This window comes from Pithys albifrons, chromosome 4 (assembly GCF_047495875.1).
Source record: "Pithys albifrons albifrons isolate INPA30051 chromosome 4, PitAlb_v1, whole genome shotgun sequence".
In the NCBI taxonomy this organism is placed as follows: Eukaryota; Metazoa; Chordata; class Aves; order Passeriformes; family Thamnophilidae; genus Pithys; species Pithys albifrons.
This window is the reverse complement of record NC_092461.1, coordinates 26006138-26024925: the sequence shown is the minus strand read 5'-3', so window position 1 is coordinate 26024925 and position 18788 is coordinate 26006138. Positions and strand designations below refer to the sequence as shown.

The window sequence follows — 18788 nt, the reverse complement described above, 5'->3', positions numbered from 1 at the left end:
CTAGAAACAGGATCAACATTAGTCCTTGCTTCTGATGTCTTAATATGAGTTACTGAAATATCATAAACATTAATTTAAGTTTAGGCATAAAAATGCAGTTTTAGGTAAAAAAACCCCAAAGTATTCAAGTATTTTAATTTTACAGTATACGTCCCCATAATTTTGAAATGAGGGGGAAAAAAAAGCTATTCTAATAGGAACAATAGAAATGTCTTACTAAATAGTAGTCATAATGTCATCTCTATGCAGCCTATCTAAGGTAGAGGAAAGGAAGCAAACAATTTTTCTTGCATATTGGATTATTTTAAGTGATTGGTTCTTATCCAAGGCTACTTCAGTGTCATTTGTGGTTCTTCAGGTTATGTCAGTAACACACCAAATTTGATTACAGTGCATAAGACACATGACTTAAACACACTTTTATAATGAATGCTCTCACTGAATAATGGTTCACTGTGCAAGGGGAACCCACTGTGGAGTACATGTTTCTTAATGCAGTACCTTTATATTAAAGAAAGATATTTGTATTGTCTTATTTCAATGACTTGATGCAGTTACCAGTGTAGTATGTTTGGATTTATAGGATTGTTGGGTTTTTTTGTTAAAGTGACGTAAAGTTTTTAGAAAGACTGGGGAAAAAAATAGAAAGGGTTTCACTCCGGACAGAATTTTGCCAGCATTATGGACTACAGGAAGCTCATGAATTATTTATGTCTGACTTCCCAGTATGTTCCCAAAAGTCTGGTAGAATTTTCCCTGTTCAGCTGTCTGTGATCATCCAAGATTTGAATTTGATTCTCTCAGGAGCGTGTATCTGCACTGACTTACAGAATCTCATTCGTGTTTTTGCGACATCCATAGGAAATACCATCACGGAAATTAAATGTAGCCGATTTACTGCTGGGAGTTTCTCAGCTATGGTGTCGTCTGTTAAGCTGCCTAGTTTTTATTTTTCTTCTCATACTTGCTCTTATGTTCCCATTTTTTTTTGGTGCTAATTTCCCAGGAGTGTGGGTTAAAAGGCTATCAGCCAGTTTAGTTTATGAGGAAAAAGGAAAAGAATTGGGGTTGCTTTTTTATGAAAGGGAAGCTAGAGCAGAAGGAAAGGTACAGTGATCATCATCATCCCACGGAATAATGCTTTTTTGAAGACAACTGTTGGAATAATTAGTTTTTTGTGTCCATTATATTAAACAGTAAAGCAAGTTTTCTGCAGATAGAGGCTGGTGGAGCCTGGAACAGGGTGAGTTACCTAATGGAGGCTCCAGTGAGGGAGGCTGTGAAGGACTGGTTGTGTATATTAAATATGCAGAATGACAGGTAAAAAGATGGTTTTGTCTAGAGATATGCTAGTGGTCTAGGGGCACATAGGCCCATTTCAACCTTTTTTTTTTGTAGTTCTACAGTACTGGCAATTTTAAGTCCCCTGGAAACCTGAGAATGTCCAATTTCTTATGCCTGAAGACTGAGCTAAATTAGAAGTTTATCTCTGAACAGTTGGACTAGTGTGAACGTGAGTCCTTGCTATATTGGTGTTTGCTGTTGAAACACTTCATATGCTGATTCATGTATGATTTTTTTTTTAATCTAACTACCTGCAGTATAGGAGCATCTCTATTGCTGTCAAAACTCATTCTGCGCTTCTTTTCTGTATGGTATTTCTCATATGAATTTATGTAATGAAAGAATGTTCAAATCTATAAAGTTAACTGTTCAACTGGATAACATCAAACTGTAGATTCAGGGATACTGTCTTACTAAGTGCCATTGGCTGCAATCTTTCCCCCTCAAACAATATCGTAATAAACTGGACTCAGGAGAGAGATCATTAAAACTAGATTCTCTGTCCAGAAGAAATACTTTAATAGGGGTACAAAGCATTTCTTTTAATGCTAGAGACATTTATTGTGATTTCTTTGTTTCTAGATGAAGAGGATACACAGCATGCCTTTTTTACCTTTTTTTTTCCCCTCTTTTTAGATCTATATTTAAAAAAAAAAAGCCAAACAATTCCTGGAAACATGCAATGGTTGCAGAATATTAGCTACTATCCAGATTTTGAGCCTATTTGAAGCAAGTACAGTTTATTCCAGGAGCTGATTGTGTAATCAGATTACTGTTTTTCCCATGTAAACTGATACTTGCAGAATTGCAGATTACTGAAGCAGTTATTGAAGTTTCGGTTTTGTTTTTCTTTTTTTTCTTTTTTTTCTTTTCTTTTTTTTTTTTTGTGGAAATGAAGTGTTTAAAAAACTTACTAAAGTTGAATGTAGTCCTAAAAGAAGTTAATAATAGCAGCAGGCAATTGCTACCTGTATCACATGGATGGTTTTGTTTTGAACTCCTATAACTGTTGTTACCGTACCAGTAGCATCTTTTTGATCACAGACAGACTTCCCTGTTGACCCTGCAGCCTTGCAGCCTCTCTCAAATGCACTCTTGGATTACTTGTGGTGGGGCAAGCATTTTATGTAGTTTTGGATTCCCAGTCGGACTTACTTTGCTGAGTTTTAGCTCTTCGGGCTAATGTTTGTGAAACAGCCAATTCAGCAGAGTCTCCCCACGGGGTCAGACAGCCCTGAGGGAGCATGGAGATGAGCTAAGCAGACAAAGGGGCTTTCTTCCAGAAATCCTCTTTGCCACTGCAGCCCTTCAGCAGAGAAGCCACTCTGAATGATGCCTCATTCACAACTCTGTTGTTTCTTCCCACCCCAGTGCCATCTTGGAGAGGCAGTTCTGTGAGCCTCTTGCTGCTGTAGCTCCACGTGTCTCCCTGGTGAGCTGCCCAGACTGGGAAGCATGGCTTCCCACCACTCAGATTGAGTGGATGCAAGGGGTGGTAGGACTGCTTTGCCTGTCCTTACTCATGGTCCTGGATCCGGTGGTGTCTTTCAGACTTTATAGGCTTTGGAGTTAATAGCAAGGAGTGTTGCACTGCAGTGTTTTCTGCAAATATCACTCTACAAAACAAACTATTATGCTACAAAATGAGTTATTAAGCCATTTATATTTTTTCAGGTAAATAGCCACACTGAAAGGAAAATTACTTTTATGTCTATTCTATTTCTATTATGATACTGCATTATTAATTTACCAAGAAAATAAAATAAGTAGATTGTTTGAAAGTAAAGTAATAGGATGAGTGTTTATATGTGTGTCTTTTCTGTGATACTTTACAAAAGAGTAGCGAGTTTAATTGTATGCCACAAACTTATAATAGAAGCCAGTTCTTTTGTTGAACAAGACAAGGAGAGGTAATTCAACTAGTCCTTTTAGATTGATGCATTGGAATTGAAATTTATGGAGATTTTTCTTACGAGAAATAACTGGCTTTTTAAAGAATAATCTGTATTTTTATGTTTTTGTCTGGCATATGTATGCCAGTGTCCTGAGCTTCAGAAAGCTTTCAGAAAAGGCTACCCAGCTGGGTTGAATATGTGTTCTTGGGCAGCATTGTGGTTTCAGAGCCAAAGCTTTATAGAATGTCATCTTCCCTTCTTTTAGAGCTCTGATTTCTGAGGTAGACTGGTGTGAGGTTGCTTGATCTGGGTATTGAATTTTATATTTACCAACTACCCTTTCGCACTCTTTTCTGTCTTCTCAATTGTTCCACAAAAGGTTACATTTTGTATTTTAGCAAAAGAGAAACAAGGCAGGAGTTTTGCTATTGGCGTGAATGATGAGTGCTGTGCACATATAACTCCTCTACTGAAATTCCTCTAAATATCCCTGCTGCTCTTTAAGAGGCACATCCAGCTGGCAGCCTGTGGGCCACTTCCATAGAATAATTCTGGCCAGCTCCCACATGAACGTGGTTTTATCCTAATGTGCCTGCACATAGCCATGCAAGCTGCCTCTCTGCTCCTTTGCTTCTGGAATGTGGCACATGTTTGCCTCTAGAGATTTGCCTATAGTAACATTTAAACAGAGATGCTACACTGTAGATTGGCCTTCAGAAAGATAAATCCTTCCACAGTCACACCACCATTTTCCTCTCTAAAAAGGAATGCTACCAATGCCTTCAAGGGCTAAGGTGGTTCTTCTTTTTTGATAAGAGGTCTCAAGACCGACTTAACAACTGGTGTGCTGTTTTTTCTCAAAACTACTCTGATAAAATGCTGTCAAAATCACCTTCTAGACTAGAAGGGGAATGTTACTTACATAGGCTTAAAATGGAATACATGTTAAATAATCATGCGTGTTAGAAAGTAAACACTAGATGGTTTGTATTTCTGTAACGTATCATTAGTTGGTTTTCTGTTTGCAAAGTGTTTCATGATTCATTACTTTTACGATACTGTAATTTGATGCTGCATGCTGCCATAGGAATATTATACAAAAATCACAGCTATAAATTGTTTGAATCCTCACCAAATGTACTGATGGTGAATATTTCAGAGTGAGATTGGGAGATAATTTAATATTTTGTTTTATAATTAATTTTGTAATAGTTTAATTTAAGGGATATATTCTATAGTACAGAACAGAAGCATATTCTACCATTTTTCCTTAAATGACTGTTATTATTCTTATATATATATGATTTCTGATATGTATCATGTTTATAATAACAAATCCATTGTGTCATTTTTCCATAAAATGCAGAAACTATGCCTGTTCCAGACCAGCCCTCGTCTTCTGACAAGACAAGTTCCCTTAGCCCTGTGTTGAACACATCCAATGGTGATGGCTCTGAAACTGAGACAACCTCTGCCATTCTAGCTTCAGTCAAAGAACAGGTATGCAAGTGATGCATCTGCAGGCTAGAAACAATAATATGATTTACTGAGGGTTTTTTTACAAAGATTTCATAGCTGGTAGCTTGATAAACTAATGCATGAATTCAGCTTATGATATCTAATATCACTGGAATAATAGCTGTTGAGTTAATGGGTTTTTTTGCTACATGCTAGTATTCTCTTTTTGATGTTAAAGGTTAGTCTTATTTTCTGTTCTGAAAAGAGGAGTATAAGAAAGAAATGTTGTGACATGGAGTTTTGTCTTGAGATTTATGACTTGTTGTTGTATTGTTTTATAGAAAAATACCTGCTTTAGCTGATGTTGAAAAAGCGTACAGGGAAGTCACATAGGTAGAAGATGTGTGTTAGAATGTGAATCACAGTACAGAACAGGGAGAAGGTCTTCCCTGATGCTGGGTATTGAGATGATTGCTAGTTTATACCTGGTCATATGTTTTGCAAATGAACCTTCCACCTCCATAAATCAATGCATTGAGTACTAGAGGAAATCAATGCTGAATCCACTAGATGAAAAAGATTTTAAGCGGTAAAATATAAACACTGATTCCTGTGAACCACAGCAAAAAGGAGCCTGTGATAAAAGAGTTCTGCATTCTATTGTCATCAAGAGCAGCCTAGACAGCTAATCTGAGGTAGTGCTGGTTTAAAAGGTAATCTCTTGAATTATTGAGGTTCAAGGTACAAGAATTTTACAGCTGCTGTGTTAAGTAAATTTCTTTCTTGACAAGTATCTCTGGTCAGAGCTATCTTGAAGTTGGAAGACTGTACTAAGTTCAAAAATGAGACTTGATATTTTTTGTTTTATTTGAATGTATTTCTTAGAGTACATGGTGACTTCAGTAAATTTGACTTCATGACACATTTATATTCAGCCACACTCACTACTGGGAAAGCCCTGTAACTCCAGTTTTGTGGTAAAGATTTAAAAGTAAAATAATAATAAAAAAACACACAACAAACCCCAGACCTGCTTTTGGGCTTTTTCTTTTCCCCTTAGTATTGTATGTTTTGCCACACTTCCGTTATTTAATGTTCAGTTGGAAAACTCCTGGGTAAGGCCACCATCTGACTGTTCAAATGGGTAACCCCCTGCTTTTTAGAAGAAGGAATTAATTACTTTACTGTCTGGTATGTAATTTTGCTCTATGTGCCCATTCACTATACCCAAAGATATACCTAGAGTTTTAGAAATACAAACAGATACAATTATTCCAAAGTACTGCTAATTAAGAGAAAGATGACTGAGTTCATAATTAAGATATGTTTCAATAAATCAAGTATGTTGCATTTTCTTCCTCTGTGCTGATGCTTGGCTTTAAAAGGTTTTTTGCATTTTTTAATTCTCTTGGAATACTTGGGGCAACTTCATCTGTTACTTCTCATAAAAAAACTGGAACACTGTCTTTGAGTGATAGCAAAGAGTAAACTGTTATTTATGATACCGATGACTGTAAAAGGTGTTTCCTGTCTTTGAAGAGGGCAGGATACATGAAAGGCACAGAGAAGTATCAATAAACATTATAAGTATTTGGTCTACTGAAAGTTTCTATGTGATTTATTCAGAAAATGTGAAGCTTTGCTCTGCTTAGTTTGAACACATATCCCTGTGCTGTCCTATTTTTAGAAAGAGATTTATTGGGTCTAAAAAATTTATTGGGTTGAAAAAAATGTGCTTAATATGTCAAGTGTAAAGGGACACACATGATTGTTGTGACTCGATCAAAAGATTTGTCCATGTGCTTTTCAAGGTGAGGATATCTGTTAAAATAGAAATTGAAGCCTGTATTTTGTTATTGAGGAGGTAGGTTCATTTTGGGAAATGCAATTGTGGAATTTCTTGCTTTAAAGTATAATCTGTTTTATTTGTATTTTACCTCTGGACAAGCGTGCTGATTCACTTTTGGGTTTCAGACTTTAGAGATGAAGTTGAGAAGTGATAGATACAAACATGAACCCATTTTTTATCCCTGCTGCTAACGTTCTTAAAGTTAGCAAGCACTTCTGGAGAGAGGCTCAGAACCACATGCCATATGTCTAAGAAATCATGAGATACCAGGCAGTGACCTTTGTCTTGGCTGTTTTCGAGCAGTCCTCATGAAGAGGAATGGTTAATAACTTCTGTGAAAGCTATTGTTTTGGGGTGGGTTTGGTGTTGGTTTTGTTTGTTTGTTGGGTTTTTTTAGACACTATGAAGTTCTTCAGAGAGAAAACATCAAGGAGTGTTGAACCAATAAACACATAATTTCAGTTTTCGATAATTTTTTCATAAAATGTATGAAGAAGGATTTTTCTTCTTTCTTGTGATATACTGGCAAACACATTTGGCCCAATGCTTCATAGATTTTAGAAAACATAAGGCTATTTCTGTTTCTGCTTTATCATATGTTTTTCTATCTGTCAATATGGGAAAAAATTTTCAACAAAAAATGAGGTATCAAGACTCCAATTTATGAAGACATATGTGAGAGGTACAACTACTTCTGCAAAAGCAATGATGTGTTTCTGATTTCTCATTTCCACCTGTGCAAGAGACTTCTGAGATCACTTGTTAGAAAAAATCCTGGAAAGAGAGCTATTGATGATGTTGTTTTGAAGGTAGAAATAGCTGCTGGGGAGCCTTTTGAGTAAATATGTATTGAAGCTGATGCTTTTCCTGGAAGTCTCCAGACATGTGTGGTTCACCGTGCTTTGGTTCTTGGCATACAGAAACTATTCCCTTGGAAGCTAAGGAGGATTGTAATGACCTAGCAGAGGCTTGTTTTGGCAGATTTTTTTTTTAAATAAAAACACTTGGAAAACATGAGATAAATTGATTTCCATAGAGTGAAATCCATCTTGAAGTATAGATAGATATGTTCAACACATGAATTGTATCATACATTTGGTTTAGGTTCTTTGTGAGTCTAGATTTCTTTACCATCTTAGTAGTGACCTGTTTCAGAGAATAGCTCTCCCTTTCAGAAAACTTATGCATAGAACAGGTTGTGCAACGTTTAATATTTCTTTCAAATCCTTTTTATTTATACCTATTTCCAATAAAGATACCTGTTTCCAGTTGACTGTTTTGTTTCTCCCTCTCCAGAAAAAGATTGTGACTTGAAACAACACTAAAAATCACATACAGGGCAATAATTACTAAGAGTTGTACTGCATGTCAGTATTAAATAAGGATAATATATCTGATTTAATTAGGTGTTAGTACTCTTTGGAAGCAGAGTTATCTATGCCACGCACATTTATACATGTAAGTAAAACTGCAGATGGAAATGGCTGTAGAAGTTGGAAGATTGATTTGCTTTTTATGTGCCCTGTCAAACTCTTTTCGTTGTGTCTTTATGTAATATAAATAATTATATAAATAGTATAATATAATATATATAATATAAATAATGCCTAATTTAATATATGCCATATATATATGTGATATATGTTTTATATATATACATATAATATGTATATATTATATAATATAATATGTGATATTCACCAAAATAAAATGCCATTCTTGCTTTATAGGAACGAGTAATTAGTAACATTAGGTATCCAGCAGGTTTTCTAAATAGGTTCAATTATGATATATTCATGTCTTGCTTCCCCTCAAACAGCAGGCTCTATTTCTGTCTTTAAAAGTTTTAACGGCTCTATTTCAAACCTCTGCTAATTATATTCAATCAATACATATTTTTTTTTCATAACCTTTCTCAGTAGCATGTCAATATATTCACTTCCTTAGTCCTAGAACTCCCTTGTTTCCAATTAGGTTTTAAAATATTCCTGAGAGATATTCCTCTTCTGTTTTCATTAATATATTGATTTTAGACAAGAACTAGACTTGGCCGTATGCTTTAAGTAGCACAAGTCTATGCAGTGGATACCATGCTTCTAAGTTGCTGAATGGACCAACACATTATTGAAATAGGAAGCTTTGGAGTTCAGCCAGTGCTTCCCAGGTACATCCTCAAGTTGATGGATATTGCTTTTGAGATGTACAATTCCACTACTGGAAATGGCAAGTTGAGTGGAGAAGTTTTCAAGAGTGCCATCACAGTGGCTGGTGAAGAAGGAAATCATTTAATACACTTACTGCACACTCTGCTCTGTGGGATTCTCAAGTTCGTGGTTTAGTCTGGGACTGGTTTCACGGGGTTCTTTGGGACAGTGTATTCATGTTGTGCTTCTCAGGAAACAGCAGTTACCAAGAATAGAGACCTAGACAAGTAATGCCTTTTCAGAGACCTGTGTCTTTTAAGTCATGCCAGAGGTGCAGTAGCCATAGTAGATGCAGTATGAAGAGACTAAAAATTACTTCAATTATAAGAATGTTGTGATAACCCAAAGTATGTATTTTGGGGATTGTTTGAAACGAGCTTCTGTGAAGATTTAGTCTGATAGAAGAGTATTGAGGGAATATATCCTCCCAGCAAAACCATTTTTGAAGAGAGGGAAGAAAATGCTAATTATTGGAATAAAATTAGAGTTAAATATGATGCTATTCTGACTTAAAGTAATATTGAAAAATTAGTATTTCAAAGCCAAGAATTTCACAGAAGCTGGATAGAGTGCCACTTAGTGACAGCTCAGTCTAATGCTAATTTAAAGCATTAATAAAGGCCATTACAAAGAAAGGCAAAATATCCTTTCTTATCATGCAGGCAGTATATGAACACACTTTTCATGATCCACAAGCATTTCTGCCTTATTTTTTTACCATTAGTGGAAGAATTTCAAACTTGGAATAAAGATACCCTATGAAAGTAATAATACTGATCTCATAGTCAGTGGAATTTAAATTTTAATATATTAAATTTCTAACATTGCAACATACTACAGTTATAACTTCTAAAGGTCATTGATTACTTTCTCTCTGACATTATTCCTTGGGACTTTTTAAAACATAAGATGCTTTCACTCCTAAACCCAACCCTTTCAAGCAGAGTAGTGGAAGAGGGTCTCGATTTCACCTTGAAGTCACTTTAGAGGGTGATCTAGCTGAGCTTAAAATACTTAGAAGAGGCTGGCCAAGTTGTGCCTTTTCCTGTACTGATGCATCTCCCTCTGTTGTAGTGAAAAACATGCTCTTATACGCCACATGAGGAATGCTGTTGGGGAGCTGAGTGAGTTGAAAATATGAAAGGATCAGGTGAAAGATTTGTGTTAGGGAAGGTCAAGTGTAGTGCTTGCTTTTTTTACTGTTGGGCAGTTGGATCAATGTGCCAACTTGTTCTCAGATATTGGGCTTTTTAGCACAACTCATGGCTTGAAGTATATGTGTACAGCAGCTTAGTCAACTTTTATGTAGGATTTGGAATTATTCAAAAAGTCAAACATAACATACCAATATAAATGTACAGTGGAGTGGAGGTTTTGGGTGTTTCTTCCCCAACTCGGCCCCTCTTCCATGTTTAAAAGCAGGTCACAGTCTTTATGTTTGTGAGACTTAGCTATCTAATCTGTTTTCAGTACTTTTCCTATTCTGGAATTAAGCAATATCTATCAATAGTAATTTTCATTTGCATAGAAGATGTGTGAGACTTTGAGTTCCATGGCTTTCAAAACCAGCATACCAGCTCTGCAGAGGAAATAAAGTGTTGGTTAAAGACCAAACTGTGAACACTTCAGGTAATGATTGTTTTTATTTCTTTCATCTTCTCTGGAAATTAAAGTAAAACACTAAAAGCACTTTTCATATTTCATAGTGACCCTTTTCCTTTAAGTTCTCTTACCAGTACTTTTCATGCAGTTTGCTCTTACACCTTCCATTTTGAAAGGGAGTTTTCAAGGACATTTAATTTTTGTCATTTTTTTCAGCATATTTTGTTCCTTTTATATAATTTTGAAAACTTAGCACAGTGACAGAACAATGCATTCAAATCACAATTGAATAGAAATTACAATTAGTGGAGAAGACCAGTTGCACCATACAACTGACACAATATAAATGTGTAGCTCATTATCTAGAATAAGCTGTGTCATGATTGTGAGCAACCCCAAGTTACCAGAAAGCAATGTGTTTGTTGAAGTCAGCAAAAGGCCACAGTTCTCTTCAGATCTCTTCTGTTTGTTGGAGGGGGGGTGTCGATTTTTTTTCTTTTGTTGGTGTTTTTTTATTTGTTTAGTTTGGATTTTGTGGGTTTGGTTGTTTTGGGTTTTTTTTCATTGGGTTTAGCCACATGTATTCTCCCCATTTTGGCCTGAAGGAGTTACTTATAGCTGTGGGGTCTCCATGGCCAAGTTGGTGCACCAGCACTTTCCCTTCATTCCTGTACTATGCTAGTCTGCCTTTTCTCTTGAACGTTACTGCTGTCATGACAGGCCTCTATCTCATCATGTCAGTGACATTAAATACTTTGCTCTGCAGGGAGTGACTGCTTGATACTTCTGTCTGATCTATCACGTTGTAACAAATGAGCCATAGGCACCTGCCCATTACCAATGTTGTTGTTACAGCTAAACCAAGTAAAACAAAGCTGCAGGCAGATCAAGGAACGTTCAGATGGAGAAAGCCTGGTAAGACTCAGTCCTGAGGTCTTACAAACTTGATACAAAGCTGTGCTATTGCTTGTTTCATTAAGTGCTCTATATAATTCAAGTGAAGCTATCCTGCCAGCTCCCCAGTGGGGACCTTCTTCCTTCCTCCATCCCTCTGTGAGTCCAATAGAGTGAGCTGTCCTGAGTGCCTGGGGCTCAAGGCCAGCAGCTGCTGGGGAGTGGTCTCCCAGGAGGTGTATCCCATCTATCCACTTGCCTGGAGTCTTTGCTGTTTGTCTCGGTTTGAGGGGAAAAAACCAAAATGTTTTACCCACAAGCAGGGGAGGGGCCTCCTCCACGATAATCACACCACTCTTTATCAAATTTAAGAAAAGGAATTTTAATACAAGAAGGATAACTGCTATATATATATATATATACATATGTAAACAGACTAGTGCAACCCACTTCCCCAACACCACAAGAGAAAGAAAAAAAACCAAAACAACAACAAAACCCAGCAGGTTTTCCTCCGGGAGGAAAGGTTATACTTAAGTGTCCATGTCACAGCCTGGCTGGCTGCAGAGTGAGTTTCAGTCCCTCTCCAGCGAGACAGACGAGCAGTGGGCTTTCAGATGGACTCAGTCTCTTCCCCCTGTGTTCCCCGTCCAAGAAGCAGAAAGGTACGAGCAACCAGAAGCAAATCCAAGGCAGGCAGCAGCAGCAGCGCGGCACGAAAAGTAGACCGGGGTAGACAGCAGCGAGACAGCCAGGAAAACCCCAGCAGTAACCAGCAGGGCAGCCTGCCTCCTTCGAGCCCCCACTCCCGCGTTCCGCCGAGCCAAGACTGGGAAGAATATCCAAAAATAAAAAAAAAGACAAACCTGCCCCCACCCAAGCGATCAACAGTTAACTGCTTCTTTTGTTAACCGCTGGCCTGGGCAGTTAAGTGGCAGGGAAGATAATTTACATAATAATCCCAAATTACAACACTGTTGCATTGTGACTTCATTGCAGGTGGAATCACAATAGGGAAAGTCACTTGCTGAGGGCATGATTGGGCTCTGCAGAAATGCATAAAACAATAATCTAAATACCTATTGCAGTTATATGAGTAAAATATACATTGATTAGATTTATTGAATTGTAATTTATAAGCAGCTCCAGTACATATAGAAGTTATGCTATTTCAACCAGCAGGTAAAACTAGCTAAAACTAACTTAACCCCTAAAACTGGTTTTGTTCTGCTGTGGATCTGTATTATTTCCATTCAGGGACAGGCAGTGAGGTAAAAGGGTAGAAACACTTTGCTGATGTAGTCGGTTTATCTAAAACAAAGGCACCTTTGGGTTTCCCTTGGCAGGGAGATGAGTTTGGCTTCCTTTTCAACAGTTGTGATCAATCATGTCATTATTCTCCACTGAGCCTTCAGGTTATGTAACCTCTATTTATCTCTTTAAAGCATTCCTTCCTTGTGAATGTGTAAGGGGCTGTATGGGGTGGGGTTATCTTTGATCTGTTGCAGCCCTTTGTGCCATTATTGTATATCACATGATATGAAATCTTGTTTTCTTGTGTGCAAAATTTACCTTTATGGCTAATATTACCTTGTGACACCAACTATTGCAGGTAAACACCTGCCGCTCCTTTCCTACTTGACAGCATATGGAGTAATACTTCTGTTTCTATTAGTATTGGCTCAGTTTCCTTACTCTTGATTGTAACAACTTTGTAGCATGTAGTCTGTTTCCTGAGTTGCTTCAAAATGTGAGCTGTACTTCTCAAATTTCATCTCTGTTCCTTTAGTTACCACATTTGTTTTTTCTGGAGCACTCAAAAAGCATTATTCTTGACATTTTTCAGACAGTCCCATATCTTATGCATTGCTAGTACCTGTCTGTATGGAACTTTCCTTCCTTTGATATATAGCGCCCTCAACAAAGTGATCTGAGTAATCCAGAATGACATTTTGCAGCTTAGTGTGGTATTCCATCACTATAACCTGCAATTTGTGTTGCAGTGTTATCCCATGGTCACAATTATCCATCTCCCCCAACCTTAACACAGTGCAATTATGTGCCTGACTGTGTAAATAAGATTTAAATTGAGCCTTTTGTATACCATTACTAGCCTCTTCATCTGGGAAGTCTTTTAGTTTATGTTCACATAGCTAGGCAATTTTCAACAATTTTTTTCAGTGAAAAATGAAAAAATAAAAAGGCATAGTGAAAAAAAATCTGACTTTATCTGTTCACTTGTATGTATTTCATAATCTTCGATGTCTTAGTGTAGATAGGTAGATTTAAGAATTGTTTTGTATGTTGCCTTGAAACTGGTAAATGTTTTTTTCACCATCTGTCTGATTCCAGCAGAGTAACACATCTTTTTAAAATCCTGTTTGTATTTTTAATGTATTGTTATTTTCTGAAGTACCTCTGTGGTTTGGGTTTTACAACTGGTACCCTTGGAAAATACTATTTTCCTCTTTCAAAGTAGTTGAAGATTAGTGGGTTTTTCTCTTTTTATTTTTCCTGTACATAGTTAGACCCGTCTTTGTTTGCCTCATTGTCAATCTAGGTCATTATTTGAAGCTTTTGTTGACAGACCTCTTGAGGGTAAGTACATCTGATGCTATAAATAGGCCTGATTCTTCATAATAAGTCAGCAGATTCACTTGAAAATTCTCAATTTTGCACTAGCTTTGATGATGGAATATCTACGGCATTCTTCTGTCAGCCAATAGCATAATAATTTTTAATGGATTGATATCTTCAAAACTGTGATATTGTAGGATTTAGTAATTTTGAATTAATACAGGGTTATTAGTTTTGTTTACAAGAGTAAAGTGGACTCTTAAATGATCCCTTTTATATTTTAGTTTTTAAAACTTGCACATAAAAACCTGTTCTGTTTGTTCCAGTTCACAGAAAATAGAAGATACTGTTTCTCTTACTATATGTTCTCAGTGGCCTGTGCTGTGAAAAGAGATGACTCTGTGGATTAGTTTTTTGTTAGTTTACCACAAATGGTGGTGGGGACCAATCAATCAGTATGCATTCTTATCACAAAGAAAGGTAGCCCCCTGGTACAACTCCAAGGTGTTGTTCTACTGGCTAAAGATTTTCAGGCATGGAAAAATTTGGTATAGGTTGTGTTTTCTGTATGGCTTCAACCACAGGAAGGCAGTTGGGTGCAGCTCTGTCTGCAACACATGCATTGGCACCTTTCTGAAACCTTTGACCACTATAAATGATGCTGCAGCTGTTAAAGTAGTCCAACCTTACTTCCTGCTTTCACATTCTGCAGTAATCTTTAAAGGCTTATAGAAGCAGTAATTTTTGAGATCAAATTAGCTGTGTAGTTTCTTCCTATGCCCTTTCTGTGTGCACAGCAAATGTATTGCAAAACTGGGTACAACCCTGGGTAAATAGCTGTCTCTGAAAGTACTGGGTGTACCACTGTGATGTGTATTAGGGTTGAAAAGCAATGTAAAAGGTCACATAACAGTGACTTCCCCCTGCTTCAGTCTGTAAAGATTTGTAAGCACCCCACAGCCTACATGCAACACCAGCATCCCCTTTAGAGGTTGGTCATGCTGAGGTTACATGATGGACTGTAGAACATGAACAGTTGTCCATAACAAATTTGATAGCCACTCAAACTGAGGTTTGATGCAGTGCCTGTTTGCTGATTCTGAATGAGTATTGCTGCTGTTGCTGTACTATTACCTGCCAGATTCACTGTCAGACACAGAAATATAAATTAATTGATAGCATATGCCACAGTGATTCCTACCAAAATGCAGAAGAGCTAAGCTAATGACTTAAAAAGACATACTTTTTCCTTTAGTAATACATGAATATTTAAAGGCTGATGGTAAGTCCACTAAGTGCTTTTAATTTTAGAAAAGTAAACTACAGTTTATTCCACAAATGTGTAAAAAAAATAAAAATAAATGAGAAGTACTTTTGTGGCAGTGGTGTGTGGGTGATTTGCAGCTGTGTTCCCTTATTTGACATGAGAAATTGTCCAGTACTTAAAATCACGTTGGTCGTTTCAGTGTGTGTGTGAGAGAGTGCAATGCCACTGTCAGGTAGTTACAGTGCACTTGAGTTTGCAAAGGTCATAACCTAATTGCACTCCTTTATGCATTAGGAATGAAAGGATTTAAAGAAATCTGGTCTGTCTGGTTGTCATCAGTTTAGTCTGAACAGAAATCAGTGTTTTCCCTCCTCTTTTCATCTTTTTCATCCCAGGTGAGATCCATGTGAAGCTTACTCTTCTCATCTTCCCCCACCACACAGTTTAGCTTCTGATTTTCTTGTGTTGACAAATGCGTCTACTCCCTCTCACTTTATCTGTGGTCGTGTAAAGAGCTACTTTATGGTTTCTTACACTAAATCTGCATGATATATAGTGTCCTTTGATATTTTTTTTGTTGCCTTTTATTTAATGAGGTAGGCTGTTAATCTGTAGTTATAATGCAAGATTTATAGGCATAGTTAATATGCTTTATGAGGCTAACTGTTAAAGGGAAAAAATATGCAAGCTTTTCTGTGGGTCTAACTTATTCACTTCAGTGTTTACCATTTTAATTTTTTCACCATTAGTTTCTCTAATAGCATGTGCACCTTCTCTCACAAGCCTTCCCTGAGGTGGGGGTGTTGTATGATAACAGGTGATAATGTTCTTCTGGTTCATTGGGTAGAATATTGAAAAGAAAAGGATATTTTGTAGTTTCATAAGTCTTGTTTGTTAATCTGCGTGGGAATTATTGATGTTACCTGCACTGTTTGCAGAGTTCATGCCTGTGCGAATACAGTCAATGGGTCCTTTTGTAGCACTGCACATGTATGTACACAGAGAAGTAAAGTCTTTTAATAAAATAATACTAGTTTGTATCTCTATTGGTCAGTATTTTAGATATTTGTGAACATGTCTGTTTTGTGACACTTAGGATTGAATGTTGGGAGTTTTTTATTGACTTTTTTTATTCCTAATCAGTATTAATGATCTTCATTACTTGAAAATGGAAAAATAGGCATAGGAGTTGTTCAAACTCTCATCAGTGATTGTAGTGAGGGACGAACGGACTAACTTTAAAAAAGTGTGAATCTTCAGGCTAACATTGAAAAAGATTTTTTTAACAGTGACAAAATTCACAAGTTACTCAAAATAATTATGTTTTTAATTTGAATATTCTTGACATAGTCCTTTCTGATTGTGTTTCCACTTAGCATTTGTTTTCTAGGTATGTACTTGAAAGACTCATCAAATGATGGCATCAGTGTGTCCTTGCAGTTGTGGCATAACGCAGCCTTTTTTCCCTGGAGTTTAAGATTAATTGGTTTAGATAATAAAATGCTATGCAAATTTAAAAATCTTTCAGTTCATTACTGAAAAGCATAGTATAGGAAAGCTTACTTCAATTCCATTCACAGTAATAAATGAATTAAAAAGTTAATCATCAGCTGAATGCTTTTATTGTTTGTTTTCCAGAGTAGTTACTGTACAGCAGGAAAAACTCATCCGTTCTGATTTCTTATTCTGCAAAGTTTCATGAGACTTTTGAGAAGTTTTTCATCTGCATTTCCTGCTGGATGAAAGATTCAACACGTGATGCCTTATGTCAGCAAATAAAAAGCCTACACCTTTCCTTCAAAGGATATAGAATTTGATTTCTAACCTTAGGAACGTTCTGATCTTTGTGTTGAATGCTATTCTGCTGTAGTGCTTCATGTAGTAACTTTAATTTCTCCTTCATTATTTCTGGAGGAAGAAATTGAAATCAGGAAGGCCAAAGCTTATTTGTAGCTGAACTTGGCTATTTAAAATAACAGGAAAGGATTCAGTAAGTATTTTTCTAAAGGAACTCAGGGAAACGTGGGTCCATAGGTGAATGCTGGAGGCAATCTCATGTTGGACAACATAGAAAAGGCAGAATTTTTCTGTGTTTTTTCAGCTGTTCCCAGACAAGGGACAGCAACGTGGAAGAGACACAGGTTAAGGACTGTTTAGAGAAAATGGATGTATTCATCTTTTTTGAGGTCTATGCCAAGATTGACATGAGCTCATTGAGGTAATAGGATTACAAAGCAGAACATGGTAATGGAGGAAAGTCCGGGGAACTAGAAGGCGAATAACCTTATACCAGTCTTTGTGAAACTAAGGGGAACAGGACAGGGATGTACAGGCTGTGTCAGGTCAGTGTCAGTCTCCAGAAAGGTCAGGGAACACATTGTCTTGGCACTTTTTTCTAGACACGTGAATAGCAGGAGTCAACACAGGTTTCTGAAGCACAGTTGGCGTTTTGCTAATCTGGTTTTCTTCCAGGATTAAAGGTTTGACTGTGAATGAGAGGACTGGTATAACTAAGTTTATTAAGACTTCTTTCCCACACTGTTGTCAACAGTAAGCTGAGGAAGCATGGACTGGATATTGAGCAGGCTGAAAATACCACAGGGGTTGGTTCCTGTACTCCTGCTATTCAATTCTGCAGTGTCTTGGGTGACAGAACTGAACAGAATGCTCCCTCAGCAAATTTATGAATGAGACTAAATTAGGGTGATGCTTGGAAAGCCAAATTGAGCTTCAGTCTTGAATCAGCCTGAGACCTTGAATGAACTAAGGGCTCAGCCAATAGGAAACTCATGTATTTAAAAAAGAGCAGATGGAAATTCTGCATCTGAGATGCAGTAACACTGTGGATGGGAAACACCTAGCTGGGTCACAGCCCTGCTGAAAAGGACCTATGATCATTAAGAATGTAAAACAGAATAGGAGCCAGCAGTGTGCTTTCACTGCAGACAAAACTATCTGTGTACTGGGCTGCATTAGAAGGAAGGGAGAACATGACTAGCAGAGTGAAGGAAGCTGTTACCACCCTTATTTGGAGCTGATATAGCTGCTTCTTGGACAACTGTGTGTCATTTTGGTAATCCACAATACAGAGAGGATGTTGAGAAACTGGAATTAATCCAGTGAGGGGATACTAAACTGGTCAGAGGCCTAGACCACATGATGTGGTGGGAGAACTTAGGAAGCTGGGGTTTCTAGACAACCTGGGCCAGGTGATGAGGAGGCTAAGGGTGTGACCTTAGGTTAGCCTGCAATAACATCCAAAGGAGTGAAAAAGAGGATGGCACCAAACTTTTCTCAGTTGTGCTATATAATTTAGCAGGGGGCAATAGCCACAAATTGTAGCTTGGGAAGTTCAGAATGGGCACAGGGACTTTTTTTTTCATGAAAAGGATACTGTAGGAATGCAAGAGGTGACCAGAAAGTCTGTGAGTGTGATCTGAGAGTCAACTACATAAATCCTGATCTGGTGTTGGAAGTAATCATATTTTTAGTGGGAGGTGAGACTAAGTCACTTCCAGCTGAAGTTTCTGTGGTTCTGTAATGATTCTATAATTATGTACAATTGCACTGAAATTACAATTTAAACCTTTTTATGTAGACCATGGAAAATATCATTTGAGGGGGGATAGTGTGGCTTATCATTTCTCTCATTGTGATTACATACCTTTTAATGCTTTAAAAATATGTTAGAGACTGAG

General features: G+C 37.2%; 1 protein-coding gene across 5 annotated transcripts in view; it reads left to right on the top strand.

The window, feature by feature from the left end:
- The window catches only part of CTNND2 (catenin delta 2), a 636240-nt gene that overhangs the window by 115888 nt on the left and 501564 nt on the right, over positions 1–18788 (top strand). For all 5 annotated transcript variants that reach the window (XM_071553703.1, XM_071553697.1, XM_071553698.1 and 2 more), the window contains exon 2: positions 4606–4739. In XM_071553703.1, the coding sequence (XP_071409804.1) occupies positions 4606–4739 (134 nt within the window). The remainder of the gene's footprint in view (positions 1–4605; positions 4740–18788) is intronic.